Genomic DNA, 20,517 nt, shown 5'->3' on the forward strand with positions numbered 1-20,517 from the left:
ATTTTAACTGAAAGTCACTTTGTCATCCATCTAGATGTTCAGGGAAAAAAATTGTTTCTTTCTTTTTTAAATTTTTTTTATGAAGATGATGTGGTTCAGTGCTAAGCCATCTTGTCATAAAAGTCAAGCAATGTTAAGTGTGATTAATGGTCAGATGAGTGACAGTGACCGTGGAAAATTTTGGTCCCGATGTGTCTTTGCGTAAAATAAATTACACAAATTACTCAACTCGACTAAGGTATGAATGAGTACCTGACTACAGGCAGTGAATGATATCGTAAGAATGTCAGTACAAAAGAATGTCTAACAGGCGAGTGGTACTCTATGAAATGGAGAAATGGTTTCATATGACCTGCTGGCGGAATCAATGAAACAATGAGTGATGCCTTGAGCACGACTACTGTGTGGAAATGCCCTAAATAAGTGTTCATATTTATTCTACATTTATTTGTATTGATGACTGAAAACTTACTTATAACACAGAGATATGCATCCAAAAATACATAGCCCACTCTGTTGCTGATGTTACATTGATAACTAACTTACACTTACAACACAGAGATATGCATCCAAAAACACATAGCCCACTCTGTTGCTGATGTTACATTGATAACTAACTTACAACACAGAGATATGCATCCAAAAACACATAGCCCACTCTGTTGCTGATGTTACATTGATAACTAACTTACAACACAGAGATATGCATCCAAAAACACATAGCCCACTCTGTTACATTGATAACTTACTTATAACACGGAGATATGCATTAAAAAACACATAGCCCACTCTGTTGCTGATGTTACATTCATAATTGGCAGAATCTTCAAAGTTCAAGTCTTTGATGTACAGCTCAGTGTAATCAGCACTGAAACTGTATCGTTGTGATTTATGCTCGTCTGGTAGAGAAAAAATAACAATATAAGATTCTTGAACTCTCATGTTTGACATTCCTATCCAGTTCCAAATTCCCTTGCATGACCTTTATACTCCTCAATTGACATTAAACCTTTATACTCTTCCAATGACCTTAAACCTTTATACTCTTCCAATGACCTCAAACCTTTATACTCTTTCAATGACCTCAAACCTTTATACTCTTCCAATGACCTCAAACCTTTATACTCTTTCAATGACCTTAAACCTTTATACTCTTCCAATGACCTCAAACCTTTATAATCTTTCAATGACCTTAAACCTTTATACTCTTTCAAGAACCTCAAACCTTTATACTCTTCCAATGACCTTAAACCTTTATAATCTTCCAATGACCTTAAACCTTTATACTCTTCCAATGACCTCAAACCTTTATACTCTTCCAATGACCTCAAACCTTTATACTCTTCCAATGACCTCAAACCTTTATAATCTTTCAATGACCTCAAACCTTTATACTCTTCCAATGACCTTAAACCTTTATACTCCTCCAATGACCTTAAACCTTTATACTCTTCCAATGACCTCAAACCTTTATACTCTTCCAATGACCTCAAACCTTTATACTCCTCCAATGACCTCAAACCTTTATAATCTTTCAATGACCTCAAACCTTTATACTCTTCCAATGACCTTAAACCTTTATACTCTTCCAATGATCTCAAACCTTTTTATCTTTCAATGACCTCAAACCTTTATACTCTTCCAATGACCTTAAACCTTTATACTCTTTCAATGACCTTAAACCTTTATAATCTTCCAATGACCTCAAACCTTTATACTCTTTCAATGACCTCAAACCTTTATACTCCTCCAATGACCTCAAACCTTTATAATCTTCCAATGACCGGGTGGGGTTCCTACCTCCCATAGCGGGCAGGGAGGTACTTGCTGTGTCTTCTATCCCCTCTTATCTGTTTTCCAATTGCTTTCTGTCTTTGTCTTGGAATGAGATTGCTTGGTTTTGTCCTGACCTTGGTCGGAGTCATTGGTTGAGAGGGAAACAGTCGAATGTATAGTTATAGTTTTGGGAGATATTTTTTTCCTTGTAAATCATCTCTCTGTCATGAATTGTATTATCTTTAGTTTACATATTATATTATATGATTTATAAACATTTGAGTGTGTTCCTCTTAGTTGGGACCTGTGCTTGTGTCTGGATGAGACTTTTAGGTGATCTCAAACTAAGTACTTTGATGGTGTGCTCTTGGAATCTACATCTGTTCCCTATTTGAACCAATTCCCCTTTGTCTTACCTTTTCTTTTGTGCTTTAATTGTAATTCTAGAACTTTTTACTATCCCATTTTCTTCCTTTTTACTGGCACTTATATGACCTTAATGTGTTGCAAGCGCCGTAAAACCCTTAAAAACAAAAAACAATCTTCCAATGACCTCAAACCTTTATACTCTTTCAATGACCTTAAACCTTTATAATCTTCCAATGACCTCAAACCTTTATACTCTTCCAATGACCTCAAACCTTTATACTCTTCCAATGACCTTAGACCTTTATAATCTTCCAATGACCTTAAACCTTTATACTCTTTCAATGACCTCAAACCTTTATACTCTTCCAATGACCTCAAACCTTTATACTCTTCCAATGACCTTAAACCTTTATACTCTTTCAATGACCTTAAACCTTTATACTCTTCCAATGACCTTAAACCTTTATACTCTTCCAATGACCTTAAACCTTTATACTCTTCCAATGACCTTAAACCTTTATACTCTTCCAATGACCTTAAACCTTTATACTCTTCAATGACCTCACTTACTCAAGATAACCTTTATACTCTTCCAATGACCTTAAACCTTTATACTCTTCCAATGACCTTAAACCTTTATACTCTTCAATGACCTCAAACCTTTATACTCTTCCAATGACCTTAAACCTTTATACTCTTCCAATGACCTAAACCTTTATACTCTTCCTAATGACCTCAAACCTTTATACTCTTCCAATGACCTCAAACCTTTATACTCTTCCAATGACCTAAACCTTTATACTCTTCCAATGACCTAAACCTTTATACTCTTCAATGACCTAAACCTTTATACTCTTCAATGACCTTAAACCTTTATACTCTTTCAATGACCTCAAACCTTTATACTCTTTCAATGACCTCAAACCTTTATACTCTTCCAATGACCTCAAACCTTTATACTCTTCCAATGACCTCAAACCTTTATACTCTTCCAATGACCTAAAACCTTTATAATCATTCAAGAACCTCAAACCTTTATACTTATCCAAGACCTTAAACCTTTATACTCTTCCAATGAACCTTAAACCTTTATACTCTTTCCAATGACCTCAAACCTTTATACTCTTCCAATGACCTAAACCTTTATACTCTTCCAATGACCTAAACCTTTATACTCTTCCAATGACCTCAAACCTTTATACTCTTCCAATGACCTAAACCTTTATACTCTTCAATGACCTTAAACCTTTATAACTCTTCCAATGACCTAAACCTTTATACTCTTCAATGACCTTAAACCTTTATAATCTTCAATGACCTTAAACCTTTATACTCTTCCATGACTAACTTTATAACCTCTTTACCATGACCTAAACTTTATACTCTTCCAATGACCTTAAACCTTTATACTCTTCCAATGACCTTAAACCTTTATACTCTTCCAATGACCTTAACCTTTATACTCTTCCAATGACCTTAAACCTTTATATTTCCAATACTACTTTACTCCAATGACCTAACTATCTTCCAAACCTCAACTTTATACTCTTCAATGACCTAAACCTTTATACTCTTCCAATGACCTAAACCTTTATACTCTTCCAATGACCTAAACCTTTATATCTTCCAATGACCTTAAACCTTTATATCTTCCAATGACCTTAAACCTTTATACTCTTTCAATGACCTTAAACCTTTATACTCTTCCAATGACCTCAAACCTTTATATCTTTCCAATGACCTTAAACCTTTATACTTTCCAATGACCTCAAACCTTTATACTCTTCCAATGACCTTAAACCTTTATACTCTTCCAATGACCTTAAACCTTTATATCTATCAATGACCTTAAACCTTTATACTCTTCCAATGACCTTAAACCTTTATACTCTTCCAATGACCTTAAACCTTTATACTCTTCCAATGACCTTAAACCTTTATACTCTTCCAATGACCTCAAACCTTTATACTCTTCCAATGACCTCAAACCTTTATACTCTTTCAATGACCTTAAACCTTTATACTCTTCCAATGACCTCAAACCTTTTTACTCTTTCAATGACCTCAAACCTTTATACTCTTCCAATGACCTTAAACCTTTATACTCTCTCAATGACCTTAAACCTTTATACTACTTTCAATGACCTCAAACTTTATACTCTTCCAATGACCTTAAACCTTTATACTCTCCAATGACCTCAAACCTTTATACTCTTCAATGACCTCAAACCTTTATACTCTTCCAATGACCTCAAACCTTTATACTCTTCAATGACCTCAAACTTTATCTTTCAATGACCTCAAACCTTTATACTCTTCCAATGACCTCAAACCTTTATACTCTTTCAATGACCTCAAACCTTTATACTCTTTCAATTACCTCAAACCTTTATACTCTTTCAATGACCTCAAACCTTTATACTCTTCCAATGACCTCAAACCTTTATACTCTTCCAATGACCTCAACCTTTATACTCTCAATGACCTAAACCTTTATAATCTTTCAAGACCTCAAACCTTTATACTCTTCCAATGACCTTAAACCTTTATACTCCTCCAATGACCTTAAACCTTTATACTCTTTCAATGACCTCAAACCTTTATACTCTTCCAATGACCTAAACCTTTATACTCTTCCAATGATCTCAAACCTTTATACTCTTCCAATGACCTCAAACCTTTATACTCTTCCAATGACCTTAAACCTTTATACTCTTCCAATGACCTTAAACCTTTATACTCTTCCAATGACCTTAAACCTTTATACTCCTCAATTGACATTAAACCTTTATAATCTTTCAATGACCTTAAACCTTTATACTCTTCCAATGACCTTAAACCTTTATACTCTTCCAATGACCTTAAACCTTTATACTCTTCCAATGACCTTAAACCTTTATACTCTTCCAATGACCTTAAACCTTTATACTCTTCCAATGACCTTAAACCTTTATAATCTTTCAATGACCTTAAACCTTTATCATTTCGATTCAAAATGCTTTTTCTTTTTGATAATAATTGGTACTCGAATTTAATAATATGACATTAAAATTAACGGGGTTTTTTGTATGTCAAAGACTGTGTTGTTTGTTGTAATAAGTCCTAATCGTCAAATAACAATAATAATAATAATATAATAATAATAATAATAATAATAATAATAATAATAATAATAATAATAATAATAATAAAATTATAATAATAATAATAATAATAATAATAATAAGAAGAAGAAGAAGAAGAAGAAGAAGAAGAAGAAGAAGAAGAAGAAGAAGAAGAAGAATATGAAAATAATACTTATTATAATGATGATGATGATTATGGGAGTGATACTACTACTACTACCACTACTACTACTACTACTACTACTAATAATAATAATAATAATAATAATAATAATAATAATAATAATAATAATAATAATAATGATGATGATGATGATCTGGCCTGTATATGGTTGGTGTAAAAATTGTCTTTTTGAACAGGACAAAAATATGGATGAATGAATCAACACAACACACGTCAATTGACCAGTGAAATCCTGTCACTTTCCCCAACTCGTTTATAATACAAAAAATCATGGACCTTATTTTATGGTACCAAAAAATCCCAATTATTTGAAAAAGTACACACATTTCTGGGCCCAGGCGTGAGTTAGTTGTAAAATGAAAGGAAGAAAACAATTCCTACCTTTTTGAAGGATGTGTATCTAGTGCTTGACACCAGAAGCTACTTTATCTTCTCTCCTGTTTGTGTTAAATTTTTAAGCTGATTCTTTCGTTTATTTGGATTAATTCTTTTAGAAGAAGAAGAAGCAGAAGGAGAAGAAGAAGAAGAAGAAGAAGAAGAAGAAGAAGAAGAAGAAGAAGAGAAGAAGAAGAAGAAGAAGAAGAAGAAGAAGAAGAAGAAGAAGAAGAAGAAGAAGAAGGAGGAGGAGGAGGAGGAGGAGGAGGAGGAGGAGGAGAAGGAGGAGTAGGAGATGCGGTCGTGTGTACAGGAGGAAAAAGATGAAAATTTAAACAACCATGGTCATGAGGAAAGAAAATTTCCGCTGAGAGCATCAATCACCGTTTGAAGAAAAATATTTATATCGCATTATTTTTTTTCCAGTTGTCTTTTAGATTGAAACAAAGAAAGCATGGGGAGAAAAAGAGATAGTCAGTGTGTCTATATCAAAATAGAGAGAAACGGCCCGGTCCAACACACGCTGTGTGTGCTAGTTATTTACTGATTAGACATGTATTAGACGAATCTCTCTCTCATCTGTGGCACAGTAGGCAGGCAGCGTCTATGGCAAAGCAGGCAGGCAGTGAATACATCCACGTCTAGTGGAGCGTGTAGGTGGAATGATAATATACCCAGCTGACTAGACGGTCTAATTTTGTTTTGTTTTTGATGCGACAAATAAAAAGTTTCTTTTAAAAAAATTTAAGTCAGCGTTTGAAAAGGAATATAAACTGATTTTTTCGAGGAACAAAATAAAACTCGTTTATTTTATTTTTTGTTAGTACTGTTTTTGGACGTTACAAATTTCATTTTCACTTCTATTTTCTTTTTTAAAAATTTCTTTCAAATATCAGCACCTAACAATATATTAAGCAAAACCGTACTGTCGGAAATCCGACAATTGTCCGGAGATTTACACGCCTGGATGATGATGATGAACAACAACAACAACAACAACAACAAATAATAATAATAATAATAATATATAATAATAATAATAATAATAATAATAATAATAATAATAATAATAATAATAATAATATAATAATAATAACAATAATATGTGCAACCTGGACATAAAGAATATACAGTAAAATTACTTTAAACCGAAAAATACCTTAAACCGCAAAGAATTTAATAAATTGTGCTAGTTTCTTCATTATCTTTGTACTAATTCTTACGATGAACCGAAATACTTCTAAGCAGGACTTTCTTTAAACCGAAACAACTTGAGAGCACCTTCCCTTTTTCTCTCTATATTTTTCTTCAAATATCGGGAAGGAGGCCACACGTAATAATGCCCGGCGATACAGAGCGTAAGTATAAGATGAGGGTGATGGGTGGGGTGGGGGGGGGGGGATGCAAACACTTCAATCACTGCACTTGGGCTTGACCAACACCACAATCGCACAGACTGGAAGACAGCGGGTGACTGGCAGGCGAAAAATAAGGAAAGAGGGGGAGTTGGGGTGTAGAATCACGCAAGCGAGATGTTCTCGCTCATGTGTTGATGTTTTGGAACTGACTGGATTTGCAACACGACGATAAGGAGGGGGGGGGGGGGGGGGGGGGTAGACAACTTACCATTGACATGCCATTTCATTTCCACTTTGTTTAAATGTGTGTGTGTGTGTGTGGGGGGGGGGGGGGGGCGGAGGTTCTATGTAATTAGGCCTTTGAACCAAATGGCTTTTCAACAAAAGACAGCTGAGCATTGACACGCCTTTTCATTTCCATTTCACTTCACCTCTGAGTAGCTGCGCATCATTCATTATCAATTATTGCACAAGAATTTTCGATCTTATTTTAGCTTTGCATTTTACTAAAAGATGTCTAAAAGAAAGCACTGTGATTAATTACAACGTTTGAGTTTAAAATCAAAATACTATGTGAAGTCGATGAAAAAAAAAGTTGATCAAGACGGAGATATGTAAAATACACGGCATCCCGAACTCTACTCTTTCAACATTTTAAAACACACCAGAAAAAAATTTAAAACATTAATGGTTACGAAGACGGCATTTATTCAACAACTCCATTTAACGGGAAACCCATGATACGATTAAATGAGCAAATTCCTTAAATAGTTACTACCCTTGAAAAATATTGCAAAACGGGAACTTGCTTTAAACCAAAATGTCTGTAAACCGAAATGGTTTAGAAGGTCCCCAAAATTTTGGTTTAAAGTAATTCTACTGTATATATATATATATATATATATATATATATATAATATATATATATATATATATATATATATATATATATATATATATATATATAACGCTGAAGTCTGAATGCAGTGATTAAAAATCTATGTGCCAGGAAGAGGATGACTTCAATAAAGAATAAAGAATAAACAGATACTGGTATAACAAACTATTTTTTATTTCTGTCCACACTTGTTCGTTATATTTTTGTTTTCCTATATCCTGTGAAGAGGTTGACTGCAAAATTAAACAAAGAAAACATAGCTATCAACATTACTGGGTCAATTAGTCACCAGCTTTTGATATCATAGACAGGTACAAGCTTTTGGAAATCTTCAAGAAATAGTAGATGAGGATGAAGTTAGAACCATGCAATTTCTGCTGAGCAACGCCACCTCAGTCCAAAATGACAAAGGGCCTCTACTACAAGAACCATCAAAACCAAGGCAGGAACTCCATAAGAACCATCGAAACCAAGGTAGGAACTCCACAAGGAATCAAAACCAATGTAGGAACTCCACAAAGAATCAAAACCAATGTAGGAACTCCACAAAGAATCAAAACCAATGTAGGAACTCCACAAAGAATCGAAACCAATGTAGGAACTCCACAAGGAATCAAAACCAATGTAGGAACTCCACAAGGAATCGAAACCAATGTAGGAACTCCACAAGGAATCGAAACCAATGTAGGAACTCCACAAAGAATCAAAACCAATGTAGGAACTCCACAAGGAATCAAAACCAATGTAGGAACTCCACAAAGAATCAAAACCAATGTAGGAACTCCACAAAGAATCAAAACCAATGTAGGAACTCCACAAGGAATCAAAACCAATGTAGGAACTCCACAAGGAATCGAAACCAATGTAGGAACTCAACAAGGAATCGAAACCAATGTAGGAACTCAACAAGGAATCGAAAACCAATGTAGGAACTCCACAAGGAATCAAAACCAATGTAGGAACTCCACAAGGAATCAAAACCAATGTAGGAACTCCACAAAGAATAAAAACCAATGTAGGAACTCCACAAGGAATCAAAACCAATGTAGGAACTCCACAAAGAATCAAAACCAATGTAGGAACTCCACAAAGAATCGAAACCAATGTAGGAACTCCACAAAGAATCAAAACCAATGTAAGAACTCCACAAGGAATCAAAACCAAGGTAGGAACTCCACAAGGAATCGAAACCAATGTAGGAACTCCACAAGGAATCAAAAACCAATGTAGGAACTCCACAAGGAATCAAAACCAATGTAGGAACTCCACAAAGAATCAAAACCAATGTAGGAACTCCACAAAGAATCAAAACCAATGTAGGAACTCCACAAAGAATCAAAACCAATGTAGGAACTCCACAAGGAATCGGAACCAATGTAGGAACTCCACAAAGAAATCAAAACCAATGTAGGAACTCCACAAAGAATCAAAAACCAATGTAAGAACTCCACAAGGAATCAAACATAACCCAAGGATAATAGGAACTCCACAAGGAATCGAAACCAATGTAGGAACTCCACAAGGAATCAAAACCAATGTAGGAACTCCACAAAGAATCAAAACCAATGTAGGAACTCCACAAAGAATCAAAACCAATGTAGGAACTCCACAAGGAATCAAAACCAATAGTGTAGGAACTACTCCACAAAGAATCAAAACCAATGTAGGAACTCCACAAAGAATCAAAACCAATGTAGGAACTCCACAAAGAATCAAAACCAATAGTAAGAAACTCCACAAGGAATCAAAACCAATGTAGGAACTCCACAAAGAATCAAAACCAATGTAGGAACTCCACAAAGAATCGAAACCAATGTAGGAACTCCACAAGGAATCAAAACCAATGTATAAAAGATCCACAAGGACCAATCAAAACCAAGGTAGGAACTCCACAAGGAATCGAAACCAATGTAGGAACTCCACAAGGAATCAAAACCAATGTAGGAACTCCACAAGGAATCAAAACCAATGTAGAAACTCCACAAAGAATCAAAACCAATGTAGGAACTCCACAAGAATCGAAAACCAATGTAGGAACTCCACAAAGAATCAAAACCAATGTAAGAACTCCACAAGGAATCAAAACCAATGTAGGAACTCCACAAGTAAACGGACAAACCCAATGTAGGAACTCCACAAGGAATCAAAACCAATGTAGGAACTCCACAAGAATCAAAACCAATGTAGGAACTCCACAAAGAATCAAAACCAATGTAGGAACTCCACAAAGAATCAAAACCAATGTAGGAACTCCCACAAGAATCAAAACCAATGTAGGAACTCCACAAGGAATCGAACCAATGTAGGAACTCCACAAAGAATCAAAACCAATGTAGGAACTCCACAAAGAATCAAAACCAATGTAGAACTCCACAAGGAATCAAAACCAAGTAGGAACTCCACAAAAAGGAATCGAAACCAATGTAGGAACTCCACAAGGAATCAAAACCAATGTAGGAACTCCACAAAGAATCAAAACCAATGTAGGAACTCCACAAAGAATCAAAACCAATGTAGGAACTCCACAAGGAATCAAAACCAATGTAGGAACTCCACAAAGAATCAAAACCAATGTAGGAACTCCACAAAGAATCGAAACCAATGTAGGAACTCCACAAAGAATCAAAACCAATGTAGGAAGACTCACAAGAATCAAAACCAATGTAGGAACTCCACAAAGAATCAAAACCAATGTAGGAACTCCACAAAGAATCGAAACCAATGTAGGAACTCCACAAAGAATCAAAACCAATGTAGGAACTCCACAAAGAATCAAAACCAATGTAGGAACTCCACAAAGAATCAAAACCAATGTAGGAACTCCACAAAGAATCGAAACCAATGTAGGAACTCCACAAAGAATCAAAACCAATGTAGGAACTCCACAAGGAATCAAAACCAATGTAGGAACTCCACAAGGAATCGAAACCAATGTAGGAACTCCACACAAGAATCAAAAACCAATGTAGGAACTCCACAAGGAATCAAAACCAATGTAGGAACTCCACAAGGAATCGAAACCAATGTAGGAACTCAACAAGGAATCGAAACCAATGTAGGAACTCAACAAGGAATCGAAACCAATGTAGGAACTCCACAAAGAATCAAAACCAATGTAGGAACTCCACAAGGAATCGAAACCAATGTAGGAACTCCACAAGGAATCGAAACCTATGTAGGAACTCCACAAAGAATCAAAACCAATGTAGGAACTCCACAAAGAATCAAAACCAATGTAGGAACTCCACAAGGAATCGAAACCTATGTAGGAACTCCACAAGGAATCGAAACCAATGTAGGAACTCCACAAGGAATCAAAACCAATGTAGGAACTCCACAAAGAATCAAAACCAATGTAGGAACTCCACAAAGAATCGAAACCAATGTAGGAACTCCACAAAGAATCAAAACCAATGTAGGAACTCCACAAGGAATCAAACCAAGTAGGAACTCCACAAGGAATCGAAAACCAATGTAGGAACTCCACAAGAATCAAAACCAATGTAGGAACTCCACAAGGAATCAAAACCAATGTAGGAACTCCACAAGAATCAAAACCAATGTAGGAACTCCACAAAGAATCAAAACCAATGTAGGAACTCCACAAAGAATCAAAACAATGTAGGAACTCCACAAGGAATCGGAACCAATGTAGGAACTCCACAAAGAATCAAAACCAATGTAGGAACTCCACAAAGAATCAAAACCAATGTAAGAACTCCACAAGGAATCAAAACCAAGGTAGGAACTCCACAAGGAATCGAAACCAATGTAGGAACTCCACAAGGAATCAAAACCAATGTAGGAACTCCACAAAGAATCAAAACCAATGTAGGAACTCCACAAAGAATCAAAACCAATGTAGGAACTCCACAAAGAATCAAAACCAATGTAGGAACTCCACAAAGAATCAAAACCAATGTAGGAACTCCACAAAGAATCAAACCAATGTAGGAACTCCACAAAGAATCAAAACCAATGTAGAACTCCACAAAGAATCGAAACCAATGTAGGAACTCCACAAAGAATCAAAACCAATGTAGGAACTCCACAAGAATCAAAACCAATGTAGAACTCCACAAGAATCAAACCAATGTAGGAACTCCACAAAGAATCAAAACCAATGTAGGAACTCCACAAAGAATCAAAACCAATGTAGGAACTCCACAAGAATCAAAACCAATGTAGGAACTCCACAAAGAATCAAAACCAATGTAGGAACTCCACAAGAATCAAAACCAATGTAGGAACTCCACAAGGAATCAAACCAATGTAGGAACTCCACAAGGAATCGAAACCAATGTAGGAACTCCACAAAGAATCAAACCAATGTAGGAACTCCACAAGAATCGAAAACCAATGTAGGAACTCCACAAGGAATCGAAACCTAATGTAGGAACTCCACAAAGAATCGAAACCATGTAGGAACTCCACAAAGAATCAAAACCAATGTAGGAACTCCACAAGAATCGAAACCAATGTAGGAACTCCACAAGGAATCGAAACCAATGTAGGAACTCCACAATGAATCAAACCAATGTAGGAACTCCACAAAGAATCAAAACCAATGTAGGAACTCCACAAGGAATCAAAACCAATGTAGGAACTCCACAAGGAATCGAAACCAATGTAGGAACTCCACAAGGAGACAGTTTAAGCTCAGTGTTGTTTGTGATGTATAATATACAACATGCACTGAAGGAAATCAGGAGCATCCTGCCACAACCGGTTTTAATACTCAAGCTGTAATACTCCCTGAAACAGCTTACTGAGTTCCATCATCTGCCACTGCATTGTGTGGCCTTGAGCAAGTCACCTCACCCAAGATCAATTTGCAGCGCTGCACTGCTGAAGCCTGGGTTATTCCAGTCCCTCCCCCCTTGGAATAGACCCTAGAGAAAAAATTCCCCTATGGGATGAATCAAGGGAATTTTATTTATTTAAATAAATCCTAATATGACAGAAATTAAAGCCCACTCTCCATCAAAATTCTGGAACAGAGATGGCACCTTTTGGGTCATATTCTAAGATGAGATGAAAATTCCTGCCAATATTGCAATGACCGGGTATTTCTAAAAGTGTGAAAACTCATTCAGGGGAAGGCCAACAACAACCTTACCTGTCTTGACTCAACCAAGAATATAAGAAATTGGAAGATCAGCAACTGAATGTGAACACCATTGAGGATCTTCAGAGGATTGCTGTTGATCGACAATGTTGTTTAGACCTAAAGCACGACCTGCTGGAGGCAGCCGAGTCAGCCCAGTCCAATGACAGAGATGTTGAAAGGTCATAAAGTCGGAAAAGTATCCTGTGAATATGTTCTTAATATCTAAAAACTTGAGCTTTTTATATAGCGCAAAATCCACTAAACATGCTCAAAGCAAGGGTCCATGGCAAACAGCTGCACTTAACATGTAGGACGTGACATGACGCCTGTTATTATTATTATATATTACAATTTTTCGGATAGAGACAACGCTGGTAACGGCCAGGTACTCATTTTACACCCGAGTACAGTGAGATAATGTGAGTAAAGAGTCTTTTCCAAGGACAACTATGCGCAGAGCGAGGCTCAAACCCAGGACCTTCTGATCCGAAAGCGAGTGTCATACTATAAGACCCCATATCTACAAAATTCCTGTTTGTGTGATGGTGAAATGCCTACTTGGTACAAGGGGTTCCCCATTCCTATACCACTTTGGCTTGGCAGGGAGGTCATGGGAGAGTGTTGATGCTTTGCAAACCAGGCTTGTATTAGAGCCTGCCGAAATTGTTTTGGAAACTGGAACTTTTCCTGGAACTGGAGATGGTGGACCTGTTGAGTATGGCAAAGGAGAAGATGAGTCAAATCGAAGGGAATGAGGTAAGGAATTCTTCATCATTATTATGTCTCTTTGTGTTTGATCTAAGGGTATCACTCTGTAGATTATTATGCCATTGTTCCGTCTAGGGATATAACACGGTAGCTCCCTTGTTGGAGTTCCCCTTTGGGCAGTGCAAAGTTGGGTCCTTTGGTTCTTCATAAATTATTATCATCGTCATCATCATTATTTTCTTTTGAATATTATCATCATCATCATATCCTTCATCATTATTATTATTATTATCATCATCATCCTTATTAGTATTAGTATTATTTTTAATATCAATATTATTATTACAATTGACGTATATCTAGCTACCACAAAAACGTCACTACCGTGAAAGAATACAAAATAAATAACTTACATTTCCTTTGATCATAACATTTTCTAAACATGATTATTCAACTGTTGATATTCCAGCAGACAAATACACATATTTTTGCATCATTAAAAAAAAAAAATATGTGAAATTTTCATCTCCACCACTTTACCAAGAATTAACAGTAGCATATTGTTGTTTTATAACTTTACAACAGCAAAGAATACAGAGTTGGTATGACTACAGCAACAAAGTCAAATAATAACCCTATTGCATGCATTAATAAACTCCCGATATTGGAGGTCCTTGCCTTATATCAACCAACAATCCATCTCACTCAACCATTCAATCCAGCTATTCATTGTTGTCAGATCCTATTGGCCTTCTCCTTCTATCTCCCTGTTTCTTAAATACCCATCTATCCATCCACCCACCCATCTATCTTTCCATCCACCCAACCATCTATCTATCCATCCACCCACCCATCTTTCTATCCATCCACCCAACCATCTTTCTATCACTATCCACACTTATCCATCCAACCACCCATCTTTCTATCCATCAAACACCATCTTTTCATCATCCACCACATCTTTTATCCATCCACCACCCCCATCTTTCTATCCATCACCCACCCATCTTTCTATCCATCCACACCCATCATTTCTATCTATCACCCACCCACTTTCTATCCATCCATCCACCCACCCATCTTTCTATCATCATCACCCACCCATCTTTCCATCTATCCACCCACTCATCTTTCTATCCATCCATCCACCCATCTTTCTATCATCCACCCACCCATCTTCTATCCATCCACCCCCCACCATCCACCTCAATCTTTCTATCCATCCACCCACCCATCTTTCTATCCATCCATCCACCCACCCATCTTTCTATCCATCTCACCACCCATCTTTCTATCCATCCATCCACTCATCTTTCATCATCCACCCACCATTTCTATTACAATCCACCACCATCTTCTATCCACCCACCACCACTTTCTATCCATCCATCACCCATCTTTCTCATCACACCTTTCTATCCAACCACCCATCTTTCTATCCATCCACCACCCAACTTTCTATCCATCCATCCAATCCACCCACCATTTTCTATCCATCCATCACCAACATCTTCATACAATTCTATCCCAATCCACCCACCCATCTTTCTATCATCCACCCACCATCTTTATCCATCTCCACCCACCCATCTTCATCTCCATCACCATCTTTATACTCCAATCCACCACCATCTCTATCCATCCACCCACCCATCTTCTATCCATTCCACCACACATTTTATCATCATCCACACCATTTTCATCCATCCACACACCCATCTTCTATCCATCCATCACCACCCATCTTCTATCCATCCATCCACCACACCATCTTTCTATCCATCCACCCACCCATCTTTCTATCCATCCATCACCACCCATCTTTCTATCCACTCTATCACACCCACCATCTTTCTATCCATCCACCACCATCTTTCATCCTCATCCACCCACCCATCTTTCTATCCATCCATCCCAACCATCTTTCTATCCACTCATCCACCGATCTTTCTATCCATCCACCCACCCATCTTCTATCCACCATCCACCCACCATCTTTCTATCCATCCACCCACCCATCTTTCTATCCATCCACCCACCCATCTTCTACCATCACTCTTCTATCCACCCACCCACCCATCTTTCTATCCATCCACTCACCCATCTTTCTATCCATCCACCCACCCATCTTTCTATCCATCCACCCACCCATTTTTCTATCCATCCACCCACCCATCTTTCTATCCATCCACCCACCCATCTTTCTATCCATCCACCCACCCATCTTTCTATCCACCCACCCACCCATCCACTCACACTTCTTTCTATCCATCCACCCACCCATCTTTCTATCCACCCACCCACCCATCTATCTATCCATCCACCCACCCACCCATCTTTCTATCCATCCACCCACCTTTCTTTCTATCCATCCACTCACCCATCTTTCATCCATCCACCACCCATCTTTTCTATCCATCCACCACACCCATCTTTCTATTCCATCCATCCACACCCACATCTTTCTATCCATCCACCAACCCATCTATCTATCCATCCACCCACCCATCTTTCTATCCACCCACCCACCCATCTATCTATCAATCCACCCACCCATCTTTCTATCCATCCATCCATCCACCCATCTTTCTATCCATCCATCCACCCATCTATCTATCCATCCATCTACCCACCCATCTTTCTATCCGTCCACCCACCCACCCATCTTTCTATCTATCCACCCACCCATCTTTCCATCCATCCATCCACCCATCTTTCCATCCATCCATCCACCCATCTTTCTATCCATCAACCCACCCATCTTTCTATCCATCCACCCACCCATCTTTCTATCCATCCATCCACCCATCTATCTATTCATCCATCCACCCATCTTTCTATCCATCCACCCACCCATCTTTCTATCCATCCACCCACCCATCTTTCTATCCATCCACCCACCCATCTTTCTATCCATCCATCCACCCATCTATCTATTCATCCACCCACCCATCTTTCTATCCATCCACCCACCCATCTTTCTATCCATCCACCCACCCATCAATCTATTCATCCACCCACCCATCTTTCTATCCATCCATCCACCCATCTATCTATCCATCCGCCCACCCATCTTTTTCCATCCATCCACCCACCCATCTTTTTCCATCCATCCACGCACCTATCTATCTATCCATCTATCCACCCACCCATCTTTCTATTCATCCACTCACCCATCTTTCTATTCATCCACCCACCCACCTTTCCTTCCATCCACCCACCCATCTTTCTATCCATCCACCCAACCATCTTTCCATCCACCCACCCATCTTTCTATCCATCCACCAACCCATCTTTCTATCCATCCACCCACCCATCTTTCTATCCATCCACTCACCCATCTATCTATTCATCCACCCACCCATCTTTCTATCCATCCATCCTCCCATCTATCTATCCATCCATCCACCCATCTTTCTATCCATCCATCCACCCATCTTTCTATCCATCCACCCACCCATCTTTCAACCCATCTATCTATCCATCCACCCACCCATCTTTTTCCATCCATCCACGCACCTATCTATCTATCCATCTATCCACCAATCCACCAATCTGTTCATTGTTGTCGTAACCTATTGGCCTTCTTCTGTCTCCCTGTTTCTTATCTATCTATCCATCCAACCGTCTTTCCGACCACCAATCTATCCATCCACCCACCCATCCATCCATCAATCTATCCACCTATCCACCCACCCATCCATCCATCCATCAATCTATCCACCTATCCATCAATCTATCCATCCACCCATCCATCAATCTATCCACCTATCCATCCATCAATCAGTGTTTTCTTTTTTTTTTTTTACTGGTTTGTCTTCACCATAATAAACTGATCTAAACCATAGAGCCACTCGTCCGCCATTTTCTGCTTTGCTGTAGTCAAAACAATGCTTATCAAAATCATAAAGTGTTTGTTTTTAAGGTTTTACAGCGCTTGCAACACATTTAGGCATATCAGTGCCAGTGAAAAGGAAGAAAATTGGATAGTAAAAACATCAAAGATGTACAATTAAAAGGACTTGAGAAAAAAAGTAAGACAAGGGGAAATTATTTAAATAGGGAACAGATGTAGATTCCAAGCGTACACTATCAGTGTACTTAGTTTGAGATCAAATAAAAGTGTCATCCAGACACCAGCACGTCTCCACTTATGGAATACACTCAAATGTTTACAAATCATATGTTAAGAATACAAAAAAATAACTAGTACATAACAGAGAGATGACTTACAAGGAAAAAAATAACATCTCCCAAAACTATAAATTTACACTGGATTTTCCCTCCCAGCCAAGGACTCTGGCAAAACTAAGTAATCTCATTCCAAGACAGAGACAGAAAGAATGTTGGAAAACAGATACAGGGGGAGAAAATATATAACAAGTACCTCCCTACCCACTATGGGAGGTCAGGAACACCACCTAGAAATCATAAAGTGTAACAATAAACACATCAAAGGATCATTCCCAGAGTACCTGCCTATATAATGTCACTTTTGCTGTCTCATAATACTCTATGTGGTATCATTACAGTTCTCCCAGGTAAATATCATATCAATGGGTGCAAGAGGACCATTAGACTGTAATAGAAGACAATGATAACAACAACGACAATGGTGATGAAAAGTAAGAAAACTACCTGTGACAATAAGCCTGATAAAAACCTGCGTGGAGCCCAAATTATTTGTTCCAACACACACATAGTCCCCTACATCTCCTTGCTGGACCTGCAGAGAGATAACGAAATCGGGTGGATAGTTTTGTTTTTGTTTTTAAGGGTTTTACAGCGCTTGCAACACATTAAGGTCATATTAGCGCCAGTAAAGGGAAGAAAATGGGACAATAAAAAGTTTTAGAATTATAATTAAAGCACCGAAGAAAAGGTAAGACAAAGGGGAATTTGTTCAAATAGGAAACATATGTATATTCCAAGAGCACACTATCAAAGAACAATTCATTTGACATTTAATGTCACCATTCCAAACTATCAATTCATTTGACATTTAATGTCACCATTCCAAACTATCATCAATTCATTTGACATTTAATGTCACCATTCCAAACTATCATCAATTCATTTGACATTTAATGTCACCATTCCAAACTATCATCAATTCATTTGACATTTAATGTCACCATTCCAAACTATCATCAATTCATTTGACATTTAATGTCACCATTCCAAACTATCATCAATTCATTTGACATTTAATGTCACCATTCCAAACTATCATCAATTCATTTGACATTTAATGTCACCATTCCAAACTATCAATTCATTTGACATTTAATGTCACCATTCCAAACTACCATCAATTCATTTGACATTTAATGTCACCATTCCAAACTACCATCAATTCATTTGACATTTAATGTCACCATTCCAAACTACCATCAATTCATTTGACATTTAATGTCACCATTCCAAACTATCATCAATTCATTTGACATTTAATGTCACCATTCCAAACTATCATCAATTCATTTGACATTTAATGTCACCATTCCAAACTACCATCAATTCATTTGACATTTAATGTCACCATTCCAAACTATCATCAATTCATTTGACATTTAATGTCACCATTCCAAACTATCATCAATTCATTTGACATTTAATGTCACCATTCCAAACTATCATCAATTCATTTGACATTTAATGTCACCATTCCAAACTATCATCAATTCATTTGACATTTAATGTCACCATTCCAAACTATCATCAATTCATTTGACATTTAATGTCACCATTCCAAACTATCATCAATTCATTTGACATTTAATGTCACCATTCCAAACTATCATCAATTCATTTGACATTTAATGTCACCATTCCAAACTACCATCAATTCATTTGACATTTAATGTCACCATTCCAAACTATCATCAATTCATTTGACATTTAATGTCACCATTCCAAACTATCTTCAATTCATTTGACATTTAATGTCACCATTCCAAACTATCATCAATTCATTTGACATTTAATGTCACCATTCCAAACTACCATCAATTCATTTGACATTTAATGTCACCATTCCAAACTATCATCAATTCATTTGACATTTAATGTCACCATTCCAAACTATCTTCAATTCATTTGACATTTAATGTCACCATTCCAAACTATCAATTCATTTGACATGTAATGTCACCATTCCAAACTATCATCAATTCATTTGACATTTAATGTCACCATTCCAAACTATCATCAATTCATTTGACATTTAATGTCACCATTCCAAACTATCATCAATTCATTTGACATTTAATGTCACCATTCCAAACTATCATCAATTCATTTGACATTTAATGTCACCATTCCAAACTATCATCAATTCATTTGACATTTAATGTCACCATTCCAAACTATCATCAATTCATTTGACATTTAATGTCACCATTCCAAACTATCATCAATTCATTTGACATTTAATGTCACCATTATAAACTATCATCAATTCATTTGACATTTAATGTCACCATTCCAAACTATCATCAATTCATTTGACATTTAATGTCACCATCCCAAACTACCATCAATTCATTTGACATTTAATGTCACCATTCCAAACTATCATCAATTCATTTGACATTTAATGTCACCATTCCAAA

At 37.1% G+C, this 20,517-nt stretch overlaps 1 protein-coding gene across 7 annotated transcripts in view; it reads right to left on the reverse strand.

Moving 5' to 3' along the window:
* LOC144957220 (neural cell adhesion molecule L1-like protein) overlaps positions 1 to 20,517 on the reverse strand; it is a 94,734-nt gene that overhangs the window by 13,747 nt on the left and 60,470 nt on the right. For 6 of the 7 annotated variants that reach the window (XM_078888281.1, XM_078888280.1, XM_078888279.1 and 3 more), the window contains 3 exons: positions 18,542 to 18,629; positions 13,754 to 13,903; positions 750 to 899 (listed from right to left, as the gene is read on the reverse strand). In XM_078888281.1, the coding sequence (XP_078744407.1) occupies positions 750 to 899; positions 13,754 to 13,903; positions 18,542 to 18,629 (388 nt within the window). The remainder of the gene's footprint in view (positions 1 to 749; positions 900 to 13,753; positions 13,904 to 18,541; positions 18,630 to 20,517) is intronic. The other variant, XM_078888285.1, reaches the window with a different exon arrangement.

Source organism: Berghia stephanieae, chromosome 11 (genome assembly GCF_034508935.2).
Source record: "Berghia stephanieae isolate SIO BIC M18660-M18661 chromosome 11, UCSD_Bste_1.3, whole genome shotgun sequence".
In the NCBI taxonomy this organism is placed as follows: domain Eukaryota; kingdom Metazoa; phylum Mollusca; class Gastropoda; order Nudibranchia; family Aeolidiidae; genus Berghia; species Berghia stephanieae.